Genomic DNA, 27,500 nt, shown 5'->3' with positions numbered 1-27,500 from the left:
TTTCTTCAATTTCCACCACAGATGTTTAATTGGATTGAGATCTGGACTATTTGCAGGCCTTGACAATGACCTCATGTCGTTACCCACATATGCGGTCCTCTCCAAGGTTTCTCATAGTCCTTCACATTGACGTCCCACTGGGGTGAGTTTTTCCTTGCCCGTATGTGGGCTCTGTACCGAGGATGTTGTTGTGGCTTGAGACACTTGTGATTTAGGGCTATATAAATAAACATTGATTGATTGATTGATTGATTGAGGTATCCTTCTTCAAGGAAGGTTTTTGCAGTTTTTATCCTATGGCAAAGTACATTATCATCTTGAAAAATTACGTCATAGGAAAAGTGTCCAAAATATCAATGTAAACGTGTGCATTTATTGAAGAGGTAATGACAGAGTGCCATTATAATAAATGATAAATGGGTTATACTTGTATAGCGCTTTTCTACCTTCAAGGTACTCAAAACGCTTTGACAGTATTTCCACATTCACCCATTCACAGACACATTCACACACTGATGGCGGGAGCTGCCATGCAAGGCGCTAACCAGCACCCATCAGGAGCAAGGGTGAAGTGTCTTGCCCAAGGACACAACGGACGTGACTAGGATGGTAGAAGGTGGGGATTGAACCCCAGTAACCAGCAACCCTCCGATTGCTGGCACGGCCACTCTACCAACTGCGCCACGCCGTCCCTAATAACCCTTACCTGATATGCACAGGGATCACTGTGTAAATTTCATGTTTTCTTCAGGCTGTTGTCTTCATAAATCTCATTGGAACGGCACCAAACAGAAATTCCAGCATCATCACCTTGCCCAATGCAGATTCGTGATTCATCACTGAATATGACTTTCATCCAGTCATCCGTTGTACTGTTCCACTGTGTGTGTAAATGGACACAAGTCACCAGCAAACCAAACTCCATCCAAAACAGGAAGTAGCATCCAAGCTCCAGGTGCTTTAATAGGAGGAACTGTCAAATCCAGTTTGAACCAGAGTGAAACTAAAGAAAACATCAATCCATCCATTTTCTACCGCTTATCCCTCTTGGCGTCGCTGGGGGACTGGAGGCTATCCCAGCTGCACTCGGGCGGAAGGCAGGGTACACCCTGGACAAGTTGCAAACTCGCAGGGCCAACACAAATATACATAAGTATTGGTAATGTTTGTAGTAAAAATCATTACAAACAAGGGAACCACAATATTCATACTGAATTGAATTATTCAGAAACTCCTCAAAGGCACAAAACATAAAGCAATTGTGATAGAAACAAAATTATACAAACTTCACAATTTAAATAAATTAAGCACATTAGAACATGAAGTATATATGTCTTACTAACTTTTCAAAACAAATACTTAGGCGAGGCTTTTAAAGGCACAAATGACACAAAGCTTACAAGTAGTTTAAAATTGCAGTCTTCAGCAGAGATGTGACTGAGGAACTGATTTCCAACCTGGCCGCCTGGCTCTTTGATGCCACTGTGCATGTCAAAATAGAAGCATGTATGTACACAAAAGTGCCTTCCACACAATGTCACAGCACATGTCAAAATAAAGGCATGAACAAAATGCAATTTTGAAAATTAAGGGCAGAACATCCATAGTCCACGATTGCATTTCTTTAGCCCATTGGAACTGTGTTTCTCTCTGTTTAGATGTTAATGACAGCTTTTGTTTAGCTTTTCTGTATTTGAATCCCGTTTCCTCATTTTAAACATATTTTGCAACATTGCGTGATGATTTACCTTCTTGAAGTTAAAGTTAAAGTTAAAATACCAATGATTGTCACACACACACTAGGTGTGGTGAAATTTGTCCTCTGCATTTGACCCATCCCTTTAATCACCCCTTGGGAGGTGAGAGGAGCAGTGGGCAGCAGCGGTGCCACGCCCGGGAATCATTTTTGGTTTCAATTCCAACCCTTGATGCTGAGTGCCAAGCAGGGAGGTAATGGGTCCCATTTTAATAGTCTTTGGTATGACTCGGCCGGGGTTTGAACTCACAACCTACCTATCTCAGGGCGGACACTCTAACCACTAGGCCACTGAGTAGTGGTAGTAGTACTTTGATAATCCTCTTTGTTTTAATTAACATCTCTCCTGTTGGAGCCATGATTCATGTCAATTGACCTGATGCAACAGCTCTCTAAGGTCTACTCTGAACACAATTTTTTAACTGTGGACTAATGAACACATTTAATCTGATTTACAGGGTGATTTAATCATTATCTAAGAATTGAGTGATTCCATATTTTTACACTCTGCTTGATCCAAAAATTAAACTGTTACTGGCTACCACAATTTATAGTCCTGGTTTATTTTAGTGTTTTTTTAAAGTCAGAAAGTTGACATTTGAAATGACAATAGAGTTGTGTAATGTCTGTTATCTGCTTTTTTTTTACAAAATGAAACAAGTGAAATAACATCCTTCAAGTCTGCCTTAACCCATCATTGTTGCCAGGGGTTGTATAACACTGAACAAAAATGTAAACGCAACTCTTTTGTTTTTGCTCCCATTTTTCATGAGTTGAACTCAAAGATCTAAATTTTTACTATTTACACAAAATACCCATTCCTCTCAAATATTGTTCACAAATCTGTATAAATCTGTGTTAGTGAGCATTTCTTCTTTGCCAAGATAATCCATCCCACCTCACAGGCGTGGCATATGAAGATGCTGATTAAACAGCATTATTATTGCACAAGTGTGCCTGAGGCTGCCACAATAAAAGGCAACTCTAAAATGTCCAGTTTTATCACACAGCACAATGCCACAGATGTTGCAAGTTTTGACGGAGTGTGCAGTCGGCATGCTGACTGCAGGAATGTCCACCAGAGCTGTTGGCCGTGAATTGAATGTCCATTTTTCTTCCATAAGACCTCTCCAAAGGCGTTTCAGATAATTTGGCAGTATATCCAACCGGCCTCACAACTGCAGACCACGTGTAACCACACCAGCCCAGGACCTCCACATCCAGAGGGTGCACCTCCGTGATTGTCTGAGAACAGCCACACGGAAAGCTGCTGCAACAATTGGTTTGCATAACCAAAGAATTTCTGCACAAACTGTGAGAAACCGTCTCAGGGAAGCTCATCTGCATGCTCGTCGTCCTCATCGGGGTCTCGACCTGACTGCAGTTCGTCGTCGCAACCGACTTGAGTGAGCAAATGCTCACATTTGATGGCGTCTGGCATGTTGGAAAGGTCTTCTCTTCACGGATGAGTCCCGGTTTTTACTGTTCAGGGCATATGGCAGACGTGTGTGGCGACGTGTAGGAGAGCGTTTTGCTGATGTCAACGTTGTGAATCGAGTGGCCTATGGTGGGGTTATGGTATGGGCAGGCGTATGTTATGGACAACGAACGCAAGTGCATTTTATTGATGGCATTTTGAATGTACAGAGATACCATGACGAGATCCTGAGGCCCATTGTCGTGCCGTTCCCCCAAGACTGTCACCTTATGTTGCAACACGACAATGTATGGCCCCATGTTGCAAGGATCTATACCAGACCTGGGCATTCTGCGGCCCGCGGGCCACATCCGGCCCTTTGTGCGTCCCTGTCCGGCCCGCGTGAGGCCAATCATAAATTACAAAATACATTTAAAAAAGTATCTATGTCGAGTGTGCAATACAACGGTGCTGCTTTTGTTTTGAAAAGCGTTATTTGTATTACTTCCGTGTGGACGTATGCGCGTGCGTGATTGTGAAGAGCTGCAATCACAAATTACAAAATAAAGTTGAAAAAACATCTATGTCGTGCGCGCATACAACTGTGCTGCTTTTATTTTGAAAAGTGTTATTCATGGGCGTATGTCCGTGTGTAACCTGGGAGTGAAGGTGCACAGCGACAAGTGATGCACGGTTTACACCTGAGACGCTAAAAAGAGAAAAGTTGATGACGAATGCCGTGTTTTCAACAAGACATGGACTGCCAAGCAACGTTCCCTCTAAGGTGCGCGCCTGCGCAACTGCGCACTGCTCAAGCGTCCTCTGCGCACAGCAAATATATGCTGCGCACCAAATCAAATTCCATCTGAATTCTAAACAAAATAAACACAGTTATTCTGTGTAATTTTGCAATGCAACTCTGAGTGACAGTGACAACAAGCGGCTCTTACGGTGTTCGTCAACACCGTTCAATTGAACACCGTTCAATTATTGTAACGTCTATCGAGATGCTTCGAGGCCAGGAATTATATTGATCACTTTATTGAGCAAAACTGTTTATATTCGGCCATAACCACACCAAAAACATGAGTAAAACACTCCTATCTCGAAAAACTAGTCATTTTCTGCCGTACAAACAAGGCCAAAACCAACTTGTCCTCTGTCACCAACACGCATACCACTAAACCACTGGTGCGTTTATGGCCACACAAAAAGTCAGACAACTCAAACACCACACAAAGTTACACTATGACTCCTCAGTCATACGTGTGCTTATTTTACTGTCATTTATTATTAAAGTTAATTTATTTATATTAATCATGGAATGCTGTTACTAGAGAAAGTTACAGGAATGCACACTTCATCCTATGCTTACATTTCATTGTGCAACATGAGGATGTTTAAGGGGAACTAAATGTGATCTCTGAAAGGGTACAAATGATTTCCAAGGCAGTGCTTTTGGTATAAAGTTAAGTTAGGTTAAATGAAAGTATTATTATTATTATTTATATTACGGTATATATCAAAAATAATATTGAGCAAAATTTAATTGAAATATTGTCGATGTGGCCCTCCAGCAGTGCTCGGTTTGCGCATGCGGCCCCCGGTAAAAATTAATTGCCCACCCCTGATCTATACACAATTCCTGGAAGCTGAAAACATCCCAGTTCTTACATGGCCAGCATACTCACCAGACATTTCACCCATTGAGCATGTTTGGGATGCTGTGGATCGGCGTATACGACAGCGTGTTCCAGTTCCTGCCAATATCCAGCAACTTGGCACAGCCATTGAAGAGGAGTGGACCAACATTCCACAGGCCACAATCAACAACCTGATCAACTCTATGCAAAGGAGATGTGTTGCACTGCGTGAGGCAAATGGTGGTCACACCAGATACTGACTGCTTTTCTGACCCTCCCAGACCCCCAATAAAGCAAAACTTCACATCTTGGACTGGCCTTTTATTGTAGGCAGCCTAAGGCACACCTGTGCAATAATCATGCTGTTTGATCAGCATCTTGATTTGCCACACCTGTGAGGTGGGATGTATTATCTTGGCAAAGAAAAAGTGCTCACTAAAACAGATTTAGACAGATTTGTGAACAATATTGGAGAGGAATAAGTCTTTTGTGTACATAGTAAAAGTTTTAGTTCTTTGAGTTCAACTCATAAAAAATGGGAGCAAAAACAAAAGTGTTGCGTTTATATTTTTGTTCAGTATACATTCTGTGATACACAAATGCAGCTGAGATAGGCTCCAGCACCCCCCGCGACCCCCAAGCGGTAGAAAATGAATAGATTATGGAGCATGCATATCATTACCTTTAAATTAACTATAATATCTTCTGAGATTAGTCTTTTACTTACTTCACTTTTAAACAATGACCCCGAAAGGGACAAGCATTAGAAAATGGATGGATGGATGGAAGACTGCTAGGTAATGATACTGATCAAAATAAAAAAGTATTTCAAAGCAAAAAAAACAAACAAACAAAAAAAAAATCCAGATTTTGCTGCATTTTTTAATCCTAACCTGATCCCTGCTCTCATTTTTCACTCCACTTCTACTTTTCCCATCAGCTCTTCCTCCCCCTCGCTCTTTCTCAAGCACTCCGCCACACTCCACTGGCTTCAGCAAACGGCTCCCCTGTCATATTATCTCACACACACACACACACACACACACACACACACACACACACACACACACACACACACACACACACACACACACACACACACACACACACACACACACACACACACACACACACACACACACACACACACACACGCACACACAGAGAGAGAGAGAGAGGCACAAACATATGTTCCTTGGATTGAATAGGTGATGCACATGGAGACACATGGAGATAAACACTGACATGCACATGCACGCTCCTGCATGCGCACACACATGCAAACACAGACCAAGGTTACTCGGATAGTAAGAGAGGTCCGCAGCATTGAAGAAAGTTTGAAAAAAAAAAGACATTTACAGCAGCACACTGTATTATACTGTTATTAAATAAATGATGAATATCAAAACACAAGCAAAGCCTGATGAAAGGCAACAAACATCTTCAAAGTCAGTCTTAATAAAAGACACATGAGAACTTTTATTTTTGATGGATGGATGGATGGATGGACTTTGCAGATCTTTTTTTTTGTTAATCGCATGCGTCAGTGATTTGAGGACACTTTTTTTTTTTACGTGTCACCATAACAGTTCTTGGTCTGGACAACTTACACGAGGGCAATGTTTGGTATTAATATTGATTAGATGTATTATTAAATGTGTATTTTCAATTCAGTAAAAGGTTAAAATTGCGGCTAACACCTAAAAACAGAAGAAAGGGGAAAATGCTGCGGATAAAAAAATTATGCAATCGCATAAACGCTGCATGATCAAAAACAAAAGCCAAAAAAACATAAAAATAGCAAGTGCATGAGAGACATGCTGTAAATTGACGGAACAGAAGAGATGTTTGTGGCACAGCTTCCAGCCAACTCGACCTCAACAACAATCGGTAAAAAACGCCAACACATATCCTGTAGCCTGTGAAAATTAAAGCCTTTAAAATAAAAGCAAACCAGTAGTGTAAAAAAGTCTGTCGATTTTACGGTAAAAATAACAGTGGTAGCGTAGATTTAACTGTAAAATTATGGGGATTGAGCTGCCAGTTTTTCTACCCTAAAATCTATAGAGTTTTTTTTACAGTGTCGAACACGGTTGGTTGCATCACACCACTGCGCACGTGACATTGGTGACCCTGAGGGGGAGCTTGTGACAGACAGCCCGGCACATGTGGTGTAATTCTATCAAATCCACAGCGAGAGAGACTGATTGATTGATTGATTGAGACTTTTATTAGTAGGTTGCACAGTGAAGTACATATTCCGTACAATTGACCACTAAATGGTAACACCCGAATAAGTTTTTCAACTTGTTTAAGTCGGGGTCCACTTAAATTGATTCATGATACAGATATATACTATCATATATACTATCATCATAATATAGACAGATGGACATAAACGACAAGAAGACCAAAATATAAATAATAATAATAATAATTAGTATATCCTAGTGAGACTAATTATCTAAAGAAGAGCAGTTTGTAAGATTCGTAACGTTGATTTGAGTACATGTAGTATATACAAAAGTATGTAATATTACAATATTACTCTAGTGATGTAGGTATAATTTGAACAAATAAAAATACTTAAATCCTCAAATCAAATGCAAATTCACTCCAATTTCAATACTTGGATAAAGTAAAGCATGTTGGGAAATGCAGTATTTTCTGGGATGTTACGATAAACGGTACAGTGATAAACCGGGGTGAAATGAGGTGCATTCAAGTACCACATTTTTGAAATGTTACTGTATGACATTCTGACAATAAAATTTAGTTTGTGTCATAATATTGATTAATAATTAATTATAATTATAATATTAATTAAAATTTTGCACGCAAGTAATTCACTGCAATTAATAAAAATACAAAAGTGGGATTAATCTGATCAAGAAAATGAATGGTTTGACACAAGGTTGTCTAGGGCCACAACCACTAGGAGGTCACATGATCTTTACCTGGGCTTTTGGAAAGATTTGTTTCTTTCATTCTTTCAAATTAATCATTTATTAAATATGACATCTAAGTTCAAATCAAACCTATTTTGCTGTTAAATTTTATTTTTAATAATAGGATTGTTTGAATAATAAGATTGTCTGAATTAATTTAGGAATATCAGTCCCTCTAGGATTTTGTGATTAATGTGTCTAAATAAATGTGTTTAAGATGGACACACACTTTTCAAGTGTAAAACATACACGGGGAACGTCTGCAACTTGTGGACCACAGAGCAGACTGTGGACAATAAGAAAGCCTTTGATGGTGTTTCTTTCGTTAATTAAAAGTTATATAAAAGTTCATTAAAACAGTACAGTAATTTGACATTAAGCTTCGAGTATGTGCGTTTACTGCCATCTAGGGTCTACTTTTAAGTCTGTGTGCTATAAAATGAGTAAAACATCGATACTGTATTTGTTTTACAATTTTAAATGGTGTGCTTTTTGAGGTTAAGGTTACAATGATCACTTAAAGCATTGATACATTTGTAAAATCCTAAGTTTATTCAATATTATAAAAAAAACGTTTCTAAACATTGCAACTTTTGTGCAAATTTTTTGTAAAACCTTGTGCAAATTCAAGCATTTTAGGCCGCAACAATCACAACAAAGGTCCGTAAAATCCTAGAGGGACTGGAATGTGTTAGGACAGGGGTCGGCAACCTCTACCACTCAAAGAGCCATTTTGGCAAGTTTCACAAATTAAAGAAAATAAAGGGAGCCACAAAAAAAAATTTTAAATTTAAAATGAAAAACACCGCATACAAAGCTTAAATGCTTTGTGCTATGTTAACCAGGGGTCTCACACACACGCACCGGCACACACTTTAATGTGGAAATTTGATGTTAGTGCGGCCCGCGAGTTTTGAATGACTGCCGCTTGATCGCGTCATACTTGCCAATCCTCTGATTTTTTCCGGGAGACTCCCGAATGTCAGGGAGTGATGGCTCTGCTTTTGGCGCCCTCTACAGCCTGCCCAAACAGTGTACCTGCTCGACCACATGTAGAATGCAGTTTCGGCTTGCTCACGTAAGTGACAGCAAGGCGTACTAGGTCAGCAGCCATACAGCTTACACTGACGGTATAGCCGTATAAAACAACTTTAACACTGTTATGTTACCAATATGCGCCACACTTTGAACCCACACCAAAAAAGAATGACAAACACATTTCTGGAGAACATCTGCACTGTAACACAACATAAACACAACACAACCAATACCCAGAATCCCATGCAGCCCTAAATCTTCCGCTCAATCAACGCACGGGGGGGGGGGGGGGGGGGTTGATGTGTGGGGGGATTTGGTGGTAGCGGGGGTGTATAATCTAGACCGGAAGAGTTAGGGCTGCATGGGATTCTGGGTATTGGTTGTGTTGTGTTTATGTTGTGTTACGGTGGGATGTTCTCCAGAAATGTGTTTTTCATTCTTTTTTGGTGTGGGTTCACAGTGTGGCGCATATTTGTAACGTAACAGTGTTAAAGTTGTTTGATACGGCTACCGTCAGTGTAAGCTGTGTGGCTGATGACTAAGTATGCTTTGCTGTCTCCTATGTGTGCAAGTAAAAGCTACAGTCAACATGTGGCCGGGCTGGTACGCTGTTTGTAAATGCTAAAGAGAACAATGTCTACAGTGCAATCAGGGCACTCCCCTAATTTAGTAATTAGAGTGAAAATAGGATTATATTATCCCTGGGAGTTATCTAGGAGAGGCACTGAGATCCATAAGTCTCCTGGGAAAATCCGGGCGGTCGGTAAGTATGCAGCTGAGCCGCATCAGAGTGGTCAAAGAGCCGCATGCGGCTCCGGAGCCGCGGGTTGCCGACCCCTGTGTTAGGACAACCTACACCCCCTTGCAAAAATACTAAATGGTTCATTCCTCCTGGTAGCAGCAAAGACCTCACTGTAAACGTCTGAACGCCATCAAAGCTCACTTTTATGATTCACACAGCAACAACATTTGGGGAAGCAGGACGAGGTAATAGAATAGACATAAACATTTTATAAATCTACTTGTGGCAGCATTATACAGTTATGTTTAAGTGTCACTTTTGCGTCTCATAGCACATAACTGTGGTGTGTTTAAGGAACTTTGATTAAAGTTTAAAACAGTATTTTTAAAGACAAGAGAGGCTTAAAGGAAAACCCCACTTTTTTGGAATTCTGTCTTTCATTCACAATCCTTATGTGAGACAAGCACATATATGTTTTTCTTTCTTTTATTTTCAACTCGTAAATAAATGCTTGCAAAAGACAGCTAACAATGGAGCTAATGGGACTTGCTCTATTTCGCCTATAAAGCACTCTAAAAACCTCCATCAACATGTTATATACATGCTGTAAGTATATATGCAACGTAATAATAAGCACATTCATTTACCATGTAATATTTCCATATTTTGCTCATTTTAAGCATACGGCGGTGCATTAATTCCAAAGATGCGTCACAATGTTCGCTATTTACAACAACAACAACAAGTAATCATGGCAGACTTCATGAAAGCCAATGACTACTTTGGGACAAATAATGATTCAGAACCTTATATATTTTAGCATGAATATATGGATGATGAGCTACAAGTTCTAGAAGGTAAATGATGGTCAGATACAGCAGGTAGCAGTATTGTTAAGTGCTAAACAAGAAATACAAACTACAAACATAACATTGTACATCACTTACTGTACAATGTCTACTCTCAGTGTGATTGGATGTTCATTTATTCCTGTTTTAATGAAGAATTAATCATACTCCTCACGCAGTGGAAAAAAAAAGGTGGAAACAAACGAGCGTCTTTTCATGTCTTTCTCGCAAACGACAGGTCTAAGTCAAATGTCAAAGTTGAACAACTTTTTGGTTTATTGCTACAACCTTTTAGTATACAAGTAAGAGGCATGATTTATAATCTAGAATATAACTGACCAACTCAGAGGCGATGAAGCAGCTCAGTATGTCAATAGCTGCATAAACTAGTTATCTCTTTGTGATCACGGCGCCGCTTAAAGTAGTTCCTCTGCGTTAGCACTTATAACAACAATACCGCTAACACTAGGTTAATATGCAGGTCAAGAAATGTGAGTATTATTGGCCTTTTTTATGTGTTTTTAGAGGGTTTTATGGGCGCAATAGATGACTCATTACTGTCATTGTCAGCCACCTCGTACGTTGCCGTATTCAATCAATGCTTAAAATGCTTAAAAAAGAAAGACCAATGTATTTTTTATCTCACATAGAGATTGTAAATGATAGGCACGAATAAATAAAAAAAAGTGCAGTTCCTCTTTAACCTCATGTAGATACAATAATAACATTCATAATAATGATGTATTATCATTATTACGGTTATTATTATTCACAAATGATAATCCTACATAACTCTACCCTAAAGTAAAGTTTTAGTGCAGGTAAACATACAATGTGTGCGCGTGTGTGGGTGTGTGTGTGTGTGTGTGTGTGTGTGTGTGTGTGTGTGTGTGTGTGTGTGACCTTCAAGGAGTCTAATAATGAACATAATAAGTAATTTCAAACAAACTAAATATTTTTTAGGGCCACACAAAAAAAACCTTGTTTAACAAAAATACTAAAAAGACAAATACATTCAAATTGTATCCACGCGTTAGGGCATTCTTCTTTTTTTACTTGTGCTTTTTTGAAAGAGGCCACGAAAGTCCAACAAGTGAGTAAAGTTATCCGGCGCGTTGTCCGTGTGTGTGGCGATGAAAGGGTTAAAGCTGAGAGTGAAGAGAATTGTAAGAAGTTGGTTTCCAAGGGAAACAGTTCGCACAGTTCCAGCTGAGGCGGAATGTACCAACTTGTCTGCCACAGGGAGGACAGATGTCCCCCCAAAACACCACAATTACGCTTTATTTCCGCTATAAAGCGCTCCAGTGCGAACCGTCGCATAGTACTCGTGGGTAAACACGTCCTAGTATTGCTCGGTGTTGTGGAAATATGTTTGAAAGGGTTTATGTAGATAAAGAAATGTTTGTGCACCCCTCGGAGGGGCGCATAGTCGTGTCGTCTTTGCCAAGTCGGTTTGAAAAGAGCAGACAAAGACTGAAGCAGGACGTCTTCTACTCGCTCTTCCCCGCCATGGAACTTCTTCCGGCCGCTACTGGACGCCACACTTTCCGCCTCTGAAATGCACGACCGTCTGGATCCGCCCTGGCCGAGAAAAGACGCCTTTTTACGGCGACAATACAAGAAAGAAACGTCGTGTGAGTGAGAGAGGAAGAGAGAGAGAGAGAGAGAGAGAGAGAGAGAGAGAGAGAGAGGGGAAGGATTGACGCCGTTTCCTCTCCTCCTCCTTCTTCTTCCTCTTCTTCTTCTTCCTCTTTCTCGGCGGAGGATAAACGCTTTTTTGTGTGTCTATTTGCTTTCTTTTTTCAACGTGACTGCGGCTGAAGAGAGTTTTGTGATTGCCGACGTTCCTGGCGAGCCACGAAGAGAAAACTAAAGTCTTGTTGCTACTTTTTGCATCATTGCGATTGTTTTCTTGGCCGTGGGGGTGTGGAGTAATCATTCTTATATGCCTGGGTTTTGAAAAACAATGGAGACGCACATTTCGTGCCTCTTCCCGGAAATTTTGGCAATGATTTTCAGCTACCTGGACGTGAGGGACAAAGGCAGGGTGGCCCAAGTGTGCCTGGCTTGGAGGGACGCGTCCTACCACAAGTCGGTGTGGAGAGGCGTGGAGGCCAAGCTGCACCTCCGCCGGGCCAATCCCTCCTTGTTCCCCAGCCTGCAGGCCAGAGGCATCCGGAGGGTCCAGATCTTGTCGCTGCGCCGCAGCCTGAGCTACGTGATCCAGGGAATGCCCAACATCGAGTCCCTCAACCTCTCGGGCTGCTACAACCTGACCGACAACGGGCTGGGCCACGCATTTGTGCAGGAGATCCCGTCCCTGAGGGTGTTGAACCTGAGCCTCTGCAAGCAGATCACCGACTCCAGCCTGGGCCGGATCGCCCAGTACCTAAAGAACCTGGAGGTTCTGGAGCTGGGAGGCTGCAGCAACATCACCAACACGGGGCTCCTGCTCATCGCCTGGGGCCTCCACAGACTCAAGAGCCTCAACTTGAGGTCCTGCCGCCACGTCTCGGACGTGGGCATCGGACACTTGGCCGGCATGACCCGCAGCGCCGCCGAGGGCTGCCTGAGCCTGGAGTACCTGACCCTCCAGGACTGCCAGAAACTGACAGACCTGTCTCTAAAGCACATCTCCAAGGGTCTGACCGAGCTGAGGGTCCTCAACCTGAGCTTCTGCGGCGGCATCTCGGACGCCGGCATGATCCACCTCTCGCACATGGCGTCCCTGTGGAGTCTCAACCTGCGCTCCTGCGACAACATCAGCGACACGGGCGCCATGCACCTGGCCATGGGCACCCTGAGGCTCTCGGGCCTGGACGTGTCCTTCTGCGACAAGATCGGCGACCAGACGCTGGCGTACATCGCCCAGGGGCTGTACCGGCTCAAGTCGCTGTCGCTGTGTTCGTGCCACATCTCGGACGACGGCATCAACCGCATGGTGCGGCAGATGCACGAGCTGCGGACGCTCAACATCGGACAGTGCGTGCGCATCACCGACAAGGGGCTGGAGCTCATCGCCGACCACCTGACCCAGCTGGCGGGCATCGACCTGTACGGATGTACCAAGATCACCAAGAGGGGGCTGGAGAGGATCACGCAGCTGCCCTGCCTTAAAGTGCTCAACCTGGGACTCTGGCAGATGACGGACAGTGAGAAAGTCAGGTGATGGGCTTGCAGGAAGTGGGGTGGGGGGGGTCCACCTGCATCCCACAGCACTGTGTGATTGTGTGCTTCTCCCACGTGTTTGACCATGAACTCAGTAACTTTGGAGCCTTCATTCGCAGCCTGAAAATAACAACAAAAGTGCAAAGGAGGAGGAGAAGCAGAATGAGAAACTGGGAGAAAATGTGCCTACAGGGACAGTCTGCGTGCGTGTGTGTGTGTCTGTGTGTGCGTGTGTGTCCCTCCCCCATCCTTTCCTCCATGAGCAGAAGGGGACACAATCTAAACTACCTTTTTGTTCAAATTACACAAACAGCCTCACGGTCACATTCTCCCTAAACGCATTATGCAAACAAACTTTTAACACACACACACACGCAACTACATACAAAGCTTCAGGTATTTTTGCTAAAGAGGGGAGGAGGTCCTGCAGGGGTCAGTGAATGTTGCTTCAAATTGAAGTGATTTAAATATGTTTACCCTCTTTTATTGATTGAAACAAATCAGGGTTCCATGTTTAGTTTGATTTTTTTTCGTAAACGGAGGGGAAGGAGGAATGTTCTTCTCCTCCTGCTGGTTCTCTCCGTCCCTCCCCAGATGAAAATACCAATGCTTGGAGACATGCTTGGAATAAGAAGCAATCGATTATTTGTCTCTCTCTCTCTGCTTTCTCGGGTTACAAGCTCGCTCTGTTGTTGTTTTATTCCACACACACACACACACACACGTCACACACACACACACACACGTGTGTATTTTAATGTAATGCAATGAGCTGCTTGAACATACGGATGTGTGCGACCTGCTGAAGAAGCTGTGTGAACATTTAAGGATGAAAAAAAGATGTACTGTATATTACGTGTTTGTTAAAAAAAAAAAAATCTTCCCAAATTGTTTTATATTCTTACGAGCAAAACAATTAAAGATATTTATGTAATGAAGGAAAAGCAGTGTGCTTTGTGTCATCTTGAAGGATTAGCATTTATTTTCAGACTGCCTCCCCCCCGCCCCCCAACTCCCTCCAGCCTGCTTCATCAGTGAGGAGAGGAAAAATCTGTTGTGTTGTTTTATTATTTATGAGCAGACTCAAAATGGATGCCTTGATTTGGCTGCATTGTCTTTGTAATTAATCTAAACAAGATGATTATTATTATAATATATCTATATCAGGGGTGTCCAAACTTTTCCACCGCTGGCACATGCTGAAAAAAAAAAATTCTAAGGACTACTTTGATACATATTATACTGTACATACCGGTATGCTATAAAACAATTCAATATGTATCAGAATATAACCAAACAGAACGAAATGATTGTGTTTTATAGGTGGCAAATTAAATAGTTGTTAGTTATATTTAATATGCCTCATTAATAATGAAAACATTCATTTGCAGAGGGCTAATTAAAAAAATAGCGGCAAGATGAAAATGGCCCCCGGGTCGCACTTTGGACACATCTTCTGTGGAGGATATACTTTAAGTCTAGATCAGTAATTCTCAAACTGGTACGGGTACCACTAGTAGTACACAGGCTCTATCTGTTAGTACGCCAAATAATCACTTAAATAAATATTGCAATGTAACAGTTTTTTCCTATATATTCAAACACAGTGTTACTGTTCAAACTGTGTAATGTTACTATATACTTGTTAAATAAAACCTCTGACTTGTTTTTAATGAATACATAGGCCTACTGTGCTACTGTATTTTAATGTTGGTCATTATGGTGGTACTGGGAGAACCAAGTGTTTTCTGAGGTGGTACTTACAGAAAGAAGTTCGAGAACCACTAGTATAGATTTTAACACACACACACACGCACGCATACGAATACACACACACACACACTAGCCTTTGTGTGTCTTTAGAAGTTAGTAAGGCAGTTTTTAGGGGAGGAGTAGGAGGGTTCCTCTCTCTCTTCCCTCTTGTTCAGTCACGCATACCAGATCTTAGGTCAGGCAGGAGACCCCCCACTCGCCTGGCTTTCACCCCCTTAAAGCCACACACACACACACACACACTTCTTTTGAACATTCCACAGCATCATTGAAAGCATTTGGACAATCGCAGTGTCTGTGTGGGATTTGGTCTTCAGAGAGTTTGACCACCAGGACAGAAAGTTTGCGGAGTCGATATCTTCAACATAAACTTCACATTTGCTCGGGGCCAAAGGAGGAATTTATTGAAACATATTGATCGTAGTGATCGCAGCGTCATTGAAGAGGCCAGAAAGGGTAACTGCGGCGTAATAACAGCACTTTTTTTACGGCTGCTCATTAACAATTAGGTTTGATCACCAGTGCAAATAAAAAGGTGACGGGTGGATACTCTTGAAGTGTGTATCATTAAATGACACGTAATGCGCATATATAAACACACACACACATATATATCTATATACACACACACTTGAGTGCATAATTATTTTAAAAAATAGCCTTGGACACAAATACAATTTTACTGTCAGTATTACTTGAATACGCGTCATTTACAACCGTTTTATTTAAGGGAACATCTGGGTTTATTTTGGAGGGAATTTTACCCGCAGCCACTCATCTTTGCACTGGCGTATTACTGACCTGATCACTGACGCATAACGACACACCTTTAAAGTAAACTGAAAATTGTGGAATTAATCTGTGTTTACGCATCATAAATGCAACTTTTTTGCGATTAATCACATGCATTTACACATTCTTTTTGTGTTATTTGTTAACATTTCAGATTTTTCTATTTACATTTTGCCCTTTTTACTATATTTTTCACATTTTTGCAGGCTTTTTCGTTTACTCTTATTACTACAAAAAGCTGCGCACTTTGCCACCCCCTGCCTTGGGTTATTATATTATGAGGCGCCCACCCTCAACCCCTGGATTACTTTTACAGATGCAATCCAACATAACAGTGGTTTTTAAACTTTTTTCACCAAGTACCACCCCAGAAAACACTTGGCTCTCCAAGTACCACCATAATGACCAACATTACAATACAGTAGCAAAGTAGGCCTTAATATTCTTGAAAAACAAGGCAGAGGTTTTATTTAACAAGTATATTTAATATTTTGGGAACTGTAACATTACACACAGTTTGAAGAGTAAACTGTGTTTGAATATTTAATTAAGTGATTATTTGGCATACCAATAGATGGAGCCCCCCCCCCCCCCTCTAGGGGAGACCGGATGCAATGGACGTCGAGTGGGTCTGACATAATATTGTGAAAGTCCAGTCCACAGTAGATCTAACATAATAGTGAGAGTCCAGTCCATAGTGGGGCCAGCAGGAGACCATCCCGAGCGGAGACGGGTCAGCAGCGCAGAGATGTCCCCAACCGATGCACAGGCGAGCGGTCCACCCCGGGTCCCGACTCTGGACAGCCAGCACTTCATCCATGGCCACCGGACCTGTGTCCCTCCCCCCACCCCCTCCACAAGGGAGAGGGGGGCAGAGGAAAGAGAGTGATGCCCTCAACACAGAGCGATGGGAGAGAGGTGTATGGTCAGAGAGTGTTGGGCCTGTGTATGTGTGTGTGTGTGTGTGTGTGTGTGTGTGTGTGTGTGTGTGTGTGTGTGTGTTTGTCTTGTCTTGTCTTGTCTCAAAGTAACAGTGGTACTATTGTATTGTTAGTGTACAGGAGCTTTTCTTGTTTTTGTTTGTATAGTATTGTTCTTGTATTATATTGTTTATGTTAAATGTGGAATGAGTGAGAGGGGTTGGGATATTATAAGCATCTGCTTCATCCAACCCCTTTTCAAGCCTTGCATAAATGTCTCTGCCAAAATGTAAAAAAAAAAGAAAAAAGTGTTTTGTTGTACTGTGCAGGTTTGAAATAAATACTTCAATTCAATTTAATTCATATATATATAAATATATTATATACAAGCCAAATTATCCCGATTCAGATATTACTTTAATTCAAGTAATTAAGTAATATTTCCAGGGCTTGAATTTACAACAATTTTAGTCTCAAATGTGCCCAAAATGTAATCTGTGCAACTTCTAAATATTTGGGAACAAACAATTATTGTATTGTGAGCGAAAGTCGTGGCATTAGCCTCTATGTTGTTAATAGGGATGGGTATCGTTTGAATTCGAACGATTCCGATTCCGATTCCGGTTCTTTGTTTCGATTCCGATTCCTGACGGTCCTCGATTCCGATTCTTTTAAGAGGCAGGGTCAAAAAAAAGTTGAGGATATTTTAAATGAGCTAGCTAACCTACAGTCTTTCTGAATGAAATAGTCTGACATTCTCCATCAATTTTAATTCTATTAACTTTTTATGAACTTTACTATAAATTCCTCACAGGGCTGTTTTCAACTAGAATATAAATATCAAATCTATGAACTTGAATATAAATATTATAAATTATAAATAAACTTTCCAAGGGGTACACTTTCCTCAAGAGAGCTTTATTTTTGAAAACCTCATGAAAACACATTTACACACACAAGTGTATGATGCTGCAGGTACTTAAACATGTTACCGTGCTCCCACTGATGGGCTAACCTGGTGCAGAAAAGCAAATAAACAATAAGAAACAACTTGCAAAACCCAGTCCAGATTAGCAGCAGGTGCAGTATAAAATCAGAGACAGTTCTTGTTTAGGAAAATGACCATATCCGCCTTCTCAGTTAGGATGCGTGAGCGTTCTGGACAGATAGTGTCTCCTGCTGTGGAAAATACACGTTCGCTGGGTGTGGAAGAAGCTTGAACGCATAAATAGGAGAAAGCGAGATATGACAGCAAAGGATAAGTCTTTTGTTGGTTCCACCGGACCACCACCATGCAGCAGGGTCGTCAGACATAAGTATCGGTGGAACGTCCTGGTACATCTGCAGCTCTCTCTCCACTCATTTCTTGATGGACATGGAGCTCTGTTATTTCGCGGTTATTTCATTTTTTTTTGTAAAGTAAAGCCACACTTTCGACCGCCGACGCCCGCTATCCATGCTTGAGCTTGACTGACTCGCTCGGCTATGCTAACACTTCCGGCGGTGGGCGCTTCTTCGTTGGTGCTCAGCGGCTTCTTCTTCTGGTTCGGCGGACATTTATTTTTATTTTTATTTTTTTCCGGTCGGCGGACTGGGTATCGAAAATAGGAATCGAAATTTAAACTTTTGAACGATACCGGGAGAATCGGAAAGTTAGTCCCGGTTCCAATCGATACTCGATACTCGATACCCAACCCTAGTTGTGAATGAATAACATAGAGGCTAATGCCATGACTTTCATTGTGTTTCAGTGTATCTTGAAGGATCATGCAAGTAATTGTTTCTTGTTGATGCTGTAAACAAAATGTCACTGTACAATGTTTGTTGTTGTACTGAACACAGATTGAAAATAAACCGACTGAAATAATAATAATAACAATGATTAATTTCCAAGTCTTGGTTAGCCGTTTGTGAAGTTTTGTGCTGGTGCGCTACGTTCGCTCGCATCTTGTGCATCTCCTGGGGGCTGAGCCCCCCCTGTCCTTAAAAGCTAGTGACGCCCCTGAGTTTAACTATCATTTTAGCCAAAGTCAGCCAGCTAAACTTTGCGTCCATCAATTGAAGTACTTTTTTAAAGCAGCGTCAATTTGCAATGCGGTAAAAATGGCACAATAACAAACACGAACCGCACTGACAGGCACCAATGCGGAGGTATCATAAGATTAAACATACAATCTATCAAATAGCCAACATTGTAATGATTAATCAAAGATACAATTCAGAACAGCACTTTGCATTTCCTTTCTTTTAAATAGACAACATTTTAATACTCATTAGAATTTTTGTAACAGCTGAATGAGCAGCACAGCTACAGTATAAGTAAATATTTATGAATGAATTATTCATCTTTGTTGTTCGTAAGCACATGCCTAAAATAACTTAAGCTGCATTTAGAAGTCGATGGAAAATTTAGAGCCATTAAATATGTGTACGCTTTATTATCTAATTAGTCGACTAATCATTAAGATAATCGTTGACTAATCGACAGTCAAACTAACCGTTAGTTGCAGCCCTACTGACAACACAGAATGCTAACAACACGGCCAATGATTGTAGCTACGACCGTCAAGGTGACCAAGATTTTTGTGGAACAACTTACGCCTGTGTTTTCGGCACATTAAGCCCAGCTCTAACTTAAAGGAATTACCCAGGACGTGATGAAGTATTTCCACGTAGTGCTCATTTTGTAGTGGCTTGGTGACGACCGTAGCAATGACACTTGGAGGATCCGCCAGGAACACACAGTAGAACACACACATGGCTACTATTGTGGCTGAAAATATTGTAAAGGTGACAATATGGCTGTTAGTTCATGTTTATTTCTAGCGGCAGTATGTAAAAAAAAAAAAAAAAAAATTTAGAAGGCCGTAAACAAACTATGAAAATATTTGATTGATTAATGCCGTAATCATCCTGCTTGGTGGAAATTTGTATTTCTTGGCCAGCCCTGAATCAGATGTGATAGATGAGGGGTCCTTTATAATATTACATTACTTTATATTACATTGTAATACAGTCAGCCTGCCAGTCGACAACCATAAAAGGTGAAAGAATACAAAAGATGGCGGAGTTGCAGTTCTTTGACATTTCACCTTCAACACAGGTTGTGTCGCGTATTTCTGACCAAGCACTCGCTTTTTGTCATACAGGGAGTTGTTTCTGACAGTACACCTAGAATATTAACATAATGAATCATTTGCAGTTGGATGTTAATATTATCATACGGTGTACCTAATGTTGCGGCCAACTACAGGGGTCCACATTGTCACCGCCTCAGCTGGCTTCTCCTTTTGTGTCACGCAGATTTACAGCAGCAGATTTACAGCAGCAGTTTGCGCAGCGTTACTTAGCATTTTGGGAGGCATCCACGCCGCTTCAGAGATAAGCAAATCACTTCATATTTCATATGCTCAACAAAGGTTACGCCACGCTTGAAAAGAGGAGCTAAGAGTAGACAACATGTTTTACACGCTTGTACGCCAATAATCCATGAGCAAAAAGACCCAAGAAATAGTCACATCCCGTTCCAAATAGTCACATCCCATTACAAATAGTCACATCCCGTTACAAGTATGACAGCAAGTGTATTGAAGACTCGTCTTTGAGGCCCTGAAGCACATAAATATCCCAAAATGCATTCAAACCGTTCTCGCTCTCGGTGGGAGTTAAAGACACATACACGCACAAAAAGCCAGCAAGGACCCCAAATTATAAAAAAGGTTTTGGTTTCTGGTTTTGTGAAGTGCAGAGAAAGAAAAAAAACATGTAAAAACTTTTTCGTAGTAAAATGTTACAACTTTACTTGACTTCCTGTCAGGCGAGGGAGGAAGAGCGACTTTTACTGCTCATCATTAAGGAGCAGTTCACCATTAAAAAAGGGGGTCGGGGGGGGGTACTCTTGACAACAAAGCGAGGCTGTATGGGAGGGGAGTGCATGGGGGGGAGGGAGGGCATATGGGGTGAGGGGGGTTTGGGGGTATTAGAGGCCTCATGCGAGTGACCCCCCCCCAAAAAAAATTGTGGCTCCAGCTTTCTGTCTGCCAACATGTCTCCATTTTAAACCCTTCTTCTTTACTGTTCTTCACCTCTCCTGAAACTCTTTCCTTCCTTTTTAAAATGTTCATCCTCCTCTACCTCCTCTTCCTCCTCGCTGGCCAACACCTGGTGCTGAGGTGTCACCTAGACACCGCTTTGAAGTACCCCAACAGGACAGGAGGGGGTAAATGTCCTTGACATTTGGTGCAGTCAATACAGCAGTATTTGTAGTCTACACTCCAGTATTTGTAGTCTATACTAAGGTATTTGTTGTCTATACTACAGTATTTGTAGTCAATACGCCAGTATTTGTAGTCAATACTCCAGTATTTGTAGTCAATACTCCAGTATTTGTAGTCTATATTAAGGTATTTGTTGTCTATACTATAATATTTGTAGTCAATACTCCAGTATTTGTAGTCTATACTAAGGTATTTGTTGTCTATACTATAGTATGTGTAGTCAATACGCCAGTATTTGTAGTCAATACTCCAGTATTTGTAGTCAATACTCCAGTATTTGTAGTCTATACTACAGTATTTGTAGTCTATATTAAGGTATTTGTTGTGTATACTATAATATTTGTAGTCAATACTCCAGTATTTGTAGTCTATACTAAGGTATTTGTTGTCTATACTATAGTATGTGTAGTCAATATGCCAGTATTTGTAGTCAGTACTCCAGTATTTGTAGTCTATACTACAGTATTTGTAGTCTATATTAAGGTATTTGTTGTCTATACTATAATATTTGTAGTCAATACTCCAGTATTTGTAGTCTATACTACAGTATTTGTAGTCTATATTAAGGTATTTGTTGTGTATACTATAATATTTGTAGTCAGTACTCCAGTATTTGTAGTCTATACTAAGGTATTTGTTGTCTATACTATAGTATGTGTAGTCAATACGCCAGTATTTGTAGTCAATACTCCAGTATTTGTAGTTAATACTCCAGTATTTTTAGTCAATACTCCAGTATTTGTAGTCTATATTAAGGTATTTGTTGTGTATACTATAATATTTGTAGTCAATACTCCAGTATTTGTAGTCTATACTAAGGTATTTGTTGTCTATACTATAGTATGTGTAGTCAATACGCCAGTATTTGTAGTCAATACTCCAGTATTTGTAGTCAATACTCCAGTATTTGTAGTCTATATTAAGGTATTTGTTGTCTATACTATAATATTTGTAGTCAATACTCCAGTATTTGTAGTCTATACTAAGGTATTTGTTGTCTATACTATAGTATGTGTAGTCAATACGCCAGTATTTGTAGTCAATACTCCAGTATTTGTAGTCAATACTCCAGTATTTGTAGTCTATACTACAGTATTTGTAGTCTATATTAAGGTATTTGTTGTGTATACTATAATATTTGTAGTCAATACTCCAGTATTTGTAGTCTATACTAAGGTATTTGTTGTCTATACTATAGTATGTGTAGTCAATACGCCAGTATTTGTAGTCAATACTCCAGTATTTGTAGTCAATACTCCAGTATTTGTAGTCTATATTAAGGTATTTGTTGTGTATACTATAATATTTGTAGTCAATACTCCAGTATTTGTAGTCTATACTAAGGTATTTGTTGTCTATACTATAGTATGTGTAGTCAATATGCCAGTATTTGTAGTCAGTACTCCAGTATTTGTAGTCTATACTACAGTATTTGTAGTCTATATTAAGGTATTTGTTGTCTATACTATAATATTTGTAGTCAATACTCCAGTATTTGTAGTCTATACTACAGTATTTGTAGTCTATATTAAGGTATGTGTTGTGTATACTATAATATTTGTAGTCAATACTCCAGTATTTGTAGTCTATACTAAGGTATTTGTTGTCTATACTATAGTATGTGTAGTCAATACGCCAGTATTTGTAGTCAATACTCCAGTATTTGTAGTTAATACTCCAGTATTTTTAGTCAATACTCCAGTATTTGTAGTCTATATTAAGGTATTTGTTGTGTATACTATAATATTTGTAGTCAATACTCCAGTATTTGTAGTCTATACTAAGGTATTTGTTGTCTATACTATAGTATGTGTAGTCAATACGCCAGTATTTGTAGTCAATACTCCAGTATTTGTAGTCTATACTACAGTATTTGTAGTCTATATTAAGGTATTTGTTGTGTATACTATAATATTTGTAGTCAATACTCCAGTATTTGTAGTCTATACTAAGGTATTTGTTGTCTATACTATAGTATGTGTAGTCAATATGCCAGTATTTGTAGTCAGTACTCCAGTATTTGTAGTCTATACTACAGTATTTGTAGTCTATATTAAGGTATTTGTTGTCTATACTATAATATTTGTAGTCAATACTCCAGTATTTGTAGTGTAGACTACAGTATTTGTAGTCTACACTACAGTATTTGCAGTCTATATTAAGGTATTTGTAGTCTATACTACAGTATTTCCAGTCTATACTACAGTATTTGTAGTCTATACTAAAGGTATTTGTTGACTATACTACAATATGTGTAGTCAATACTCCAGAGTTTGTAGTCTACACTACAGTATTTGCAGTCCATACTACAGTATTTGCAGTCTATATTAAGGTATTTGTAGTCTATACTACAGTATTTCCAGTCTATACTACAGTATTTGTAGTCTATACTACAGTATTTGTAGTCAATACTACAGTATTTGTAGTCTACACTACAGTATTTACAGTCTATACTACAGTATATGTAGTCTATACTAAGGTATGTGTAGTCTATACTACAGTATTTGTAGTCAATACTACAGTATTTGTAGTCTACACTACAGTATTTACAGTCTATACAACAGTACATGTAGTCTATACTAAGTTATATGTAGTCTATACTACATTATTTGTACTCTACACTACAGTATTTACAGTCTATACTACAGTATATGTAGTCTATACTACAGTATTTGTAGTCTATACTACAGTATTGGTAGTCAATACTCCAGTATTTGTAGTCTACACTACAGTATTTACAGTCTATACTACAGTATATGTAGTCTATACTACAGTATTTGTAGTCTACACTACAGTATTTGTAGTCAATACTACAGTATTTGTAGTCTACACTACAGTATTTGTAGTCAATACTACAGTATTTGTAGTCTACACTACAGTATTTACAGTCTATACTACAGTATATGTAGTCTATACTAAGGTATGTGTAGTCTATACTACAGTATTTGTAGTCAATACTACAGTATTTGTAGTCTACACTACAGTATTTATAGTCTCTACTACAGTATATGTAGTCTATACTAAGTTATGTGTAGTCTATACTACATTATTTGTAGTCAATACTACAGTATTTGTAGTCTATACTACAGTAATATAGTCTATACTAAGGTATGTGTAGTCTATACTACAGTATTTGCAGTCTACACTACAGTATTTACAGTCTATACTACAGTATTTGTAGTCTACACTACAGTATTTACAGTCAATACTACAGTATGTGTAGTCTACACTACAGTATGTGTAGTCTATACTAAGGTATGTGTAGTCTATACTACAGTATATGTAGTCTATACTAAGGTATGTGTAGTCTATACTACAGTATATGTAGTCTATACTAAGGTATGTGTAGTCTATACTACAGTATATTTAGTCTATACTAAGGTATGTGTAGTCTATACTACAGTATATGAAGTCTATACTAAGGTATGTGTAGTCTATACTACAGTATTTGTAGTCAATACTAAGGTACAGTATGTGTAGTCAATACTACAGTATTTGTAGTCATCACTACAGTATTTGTCCCGTCTCTGCTACAAATACTGTAGGACTTGCTACATTAAAAAAAGCAAATGATGCTCATCAGTGCTCATCCTGGCGGGGATTGTATTTGCAACTTAAACACACAATAAAAGCAGTAGCACGATGATATATATGTACATACATTTATATATACCATATATATATACATATATGATATATATATACACACATATGTACATATATATATACATATGTAAATATATATATATATATATATATATATATATATATATATATATATATATATATATATATATATATATATATATATATATATATATATATATATATATATATACACATATGCATAGATGGCACACTCACACAGATGCTGCCTTTCAACGCCAGTGGAAAGTGCAGACTTCAAAATGCCTACGAGTCTTTAAATGCCATAGCATGCCGTGGGAAGGCGATGCGTTACTACGCTAGAAAAAGAGTTCCTCAATTTTTGCTCCTACAATAACAATGTTGCTACAGCTTGGTTTTTATAAAAATCAGACCATTCTTGGTGGCAAGCAATGCAGCTAATGGGAGAAATCAGCTCTACCACTAAATCTAGGGGTGTAACTGTACGCGTATTTGTATTGAACTGTTTCGGTACGGGGGTTTGGGTTCGGTTCGGAGGTGTATCGAACGAGTTTCCACACGAACATATTGAGTAGCCGCCGAAGCTAAATTCTTAACAAGCTGCTCCACTTTCTTTCTCTGTCTCTGTCAGTAGTCTACACAGCACCCAGCATTGTCCCACCCACACAACCATCTGATTGATCCAGCGTTGTGATGAGCAGGTAGGTGTTTAGCAGGTGAGCATCAGGCAGCGGACTCTCCCCAAATTATAATAAACACCTCCCAGTCAACTACTAGTAACATCACTATGAGCCCGTTGACGTTCTAGAAACCTAAACGGCAGCTCAGCTCGCTCGCAGTCCTGGCTTGAGGTGAAGGCTAATTAGCTTTTAGCGTAACGTTAGCTCATTTTGCGGTGTGTGTGTGTGTGTGGGTGTGTTACGGACAGCAAAGCCCTGTCTGTCTGTTATTTCACTTTACCTTTTTCTGTGTTGATTGAGCTGTGTTGAAGCAGCAAAAAAGGACATTATGTTAAATGAAGAGTTTCCGTCTCAGATAGTTGATAAAATAATGTAACTGCATCATTAAAGGCCTACTGAAATGATTTTTTTAAATTTAAACGGGAATAGCAGATCCATTCTATGTGTCATACTTGATCATTTCGCGATATTGCCATATTTTTGCTGAAAGGATTTAGTAGAGAAAATCGACGATAAAGTTCGCAACTTTTGCTCGCTGATAAAAAAAAGCCTTGCCTGTACCGGAAGTAGCGTGACGTCACAGGAGCTAGTATTCCTCACAATTCCCCATTGTTTACAATGGAGCGAGAGAGATTCGGACCGAGAAAGTGATGATTACCCCATTAATTTGAGCGAGGATGAAAGATTCGTAGATGAGGAACGTTACAGTGAACGACTTGAGAGGCAGTGATGGACGTATCTTTTTTCGCTTTGACCGTAACTTAGGTACAAGCTGGCTCATTGGATTCCACACTCTCCTTTTTTTATTGTGGATCACGGATTTGTATTTTAAACCACCTCGGATACTATATCCTCTTGAAAATGAGAGTCGAGAACGCGAAATGGACATTCAGTGCCTTTTATCTCCACGACAATACATCGGCGAAATGCTTTAGCTACGAGCTAACGTGATAGCATCGTGCTTTAACTGCATATAGAAACAAAAAAATAAACCCCTGACTGGAAGGATAGATAGAAAATCAACAATACTATTAAACCGTGAACATGTAAATACACGGTTAATGCTTTCCAGGCTGGCGAAGGTTAACAATGCTGTGCTAACGATGCCATTGAAGCTAACTTAGCAACGGGACCTCACAGAGCTATGCTAAAAACATTAGCTCTCCACCTACGCCAGCCAGCCCTCATCTACTCATCAACACCCGTGCTCACCTGCGTTCCAGCGATCGGCAGAAGGACGAAGGACTTCACCCGATGCGTTTGGCGGCCCGGAGACGTAGGAAGTCAAGGTGAGGTCGGCGGCTAGCGCGGCTAGCGCTCCAACAAAGTCCTCCTGGTTGTGTTGCTGTAGTCCGCTGCTAATACACCGATCCCACCTACAACTGTCTTCTTTGCAGCCTTCATTGTTCATTAAACAAATTGCAAAAGATGTCCAGAATACTGTGGAATTATGAAATGAAAACAGAGCTTTTTGTATAGGATTCTACGGGTACCATAACTTCCGTTACTCTGACTTCGTCACGCGCATACGTCATCATACCGCGACGTTTCAGACGGATATTTCCCGGGAAGTTTTAAATGTCACTTTATAAGTTAACCCGGCCGTATTGGCATGTGTTGCAATGTTAAGATTTCATCATTGATATATAAACTATCAGACTGTGTGGTCGGTAGTAGTGGGTTTCAGTAGGCCTTTAAGCCTACATGAACTCCATGGTGTTCAGGGATGAATAGTCCCTCCTATTGCTATTGTACTATTTTCTTCAGCCATAGTTACATTAATCATTAGTAATGCAGCAGCCTAGTTTTGAAGGCAGGGTCCCTGCTATCATATGTTGATAAAAATATAACATTTACATAATAAAAATCAA

The 27,500-nt window shown here is 40.0% G+C and overlaps 2 protein-coding genes across 2 annotated transcripts in view; one reads left to right on the top strand and one right to left on the bottom strand.

The window, feature by feature from the left end:
• Positions 1-27,500, bottom strand: part of wnt5b (wingless-type MMTV integration site family, member 5b) — a 112,693-nt gene that overhangs the window by 50,670 nt on the left and 34,523 nt on the right. The window lies entirely within an intron of this gene.
• fbxl14b (F-box and leucine-rich repeat protein 14b) lies at positions 11,759-14,544 on the top strand. The gene has a single exon (XM_062066839.1). It carries the CDS (start codon positions 12,359-12,361, stop codon positions 13,559-13,561), a length of 1,203 nt encoding a protein of 400 aa, XP_061922823.1. The 5' UTR covers positions 11,759-12,358; the 3' UTR covers positions 13,562-14,544.

The sequence above is a fragment of the Entelurus aequoreus genome, linkage group LG12, assembly GCF_033978785.1.
Source record: "Entelurus aequoreus isolate RoL-2023_Sb linkage group LG12, RoL_Eaeq_v1.1, whole genome shotgun sequence".
NCBI classification, from domain to species: Eukaryota; Metazoa; Chordata; class Actinopteri; order Syngnathiformes; family Syngnathidae; genus Entelurus; species Entelurus aequoreus.
Note: the sequence above shows the minus strand (reverse complement) of the source record. Positions and strands in the feature narration are given on the sequence as shown.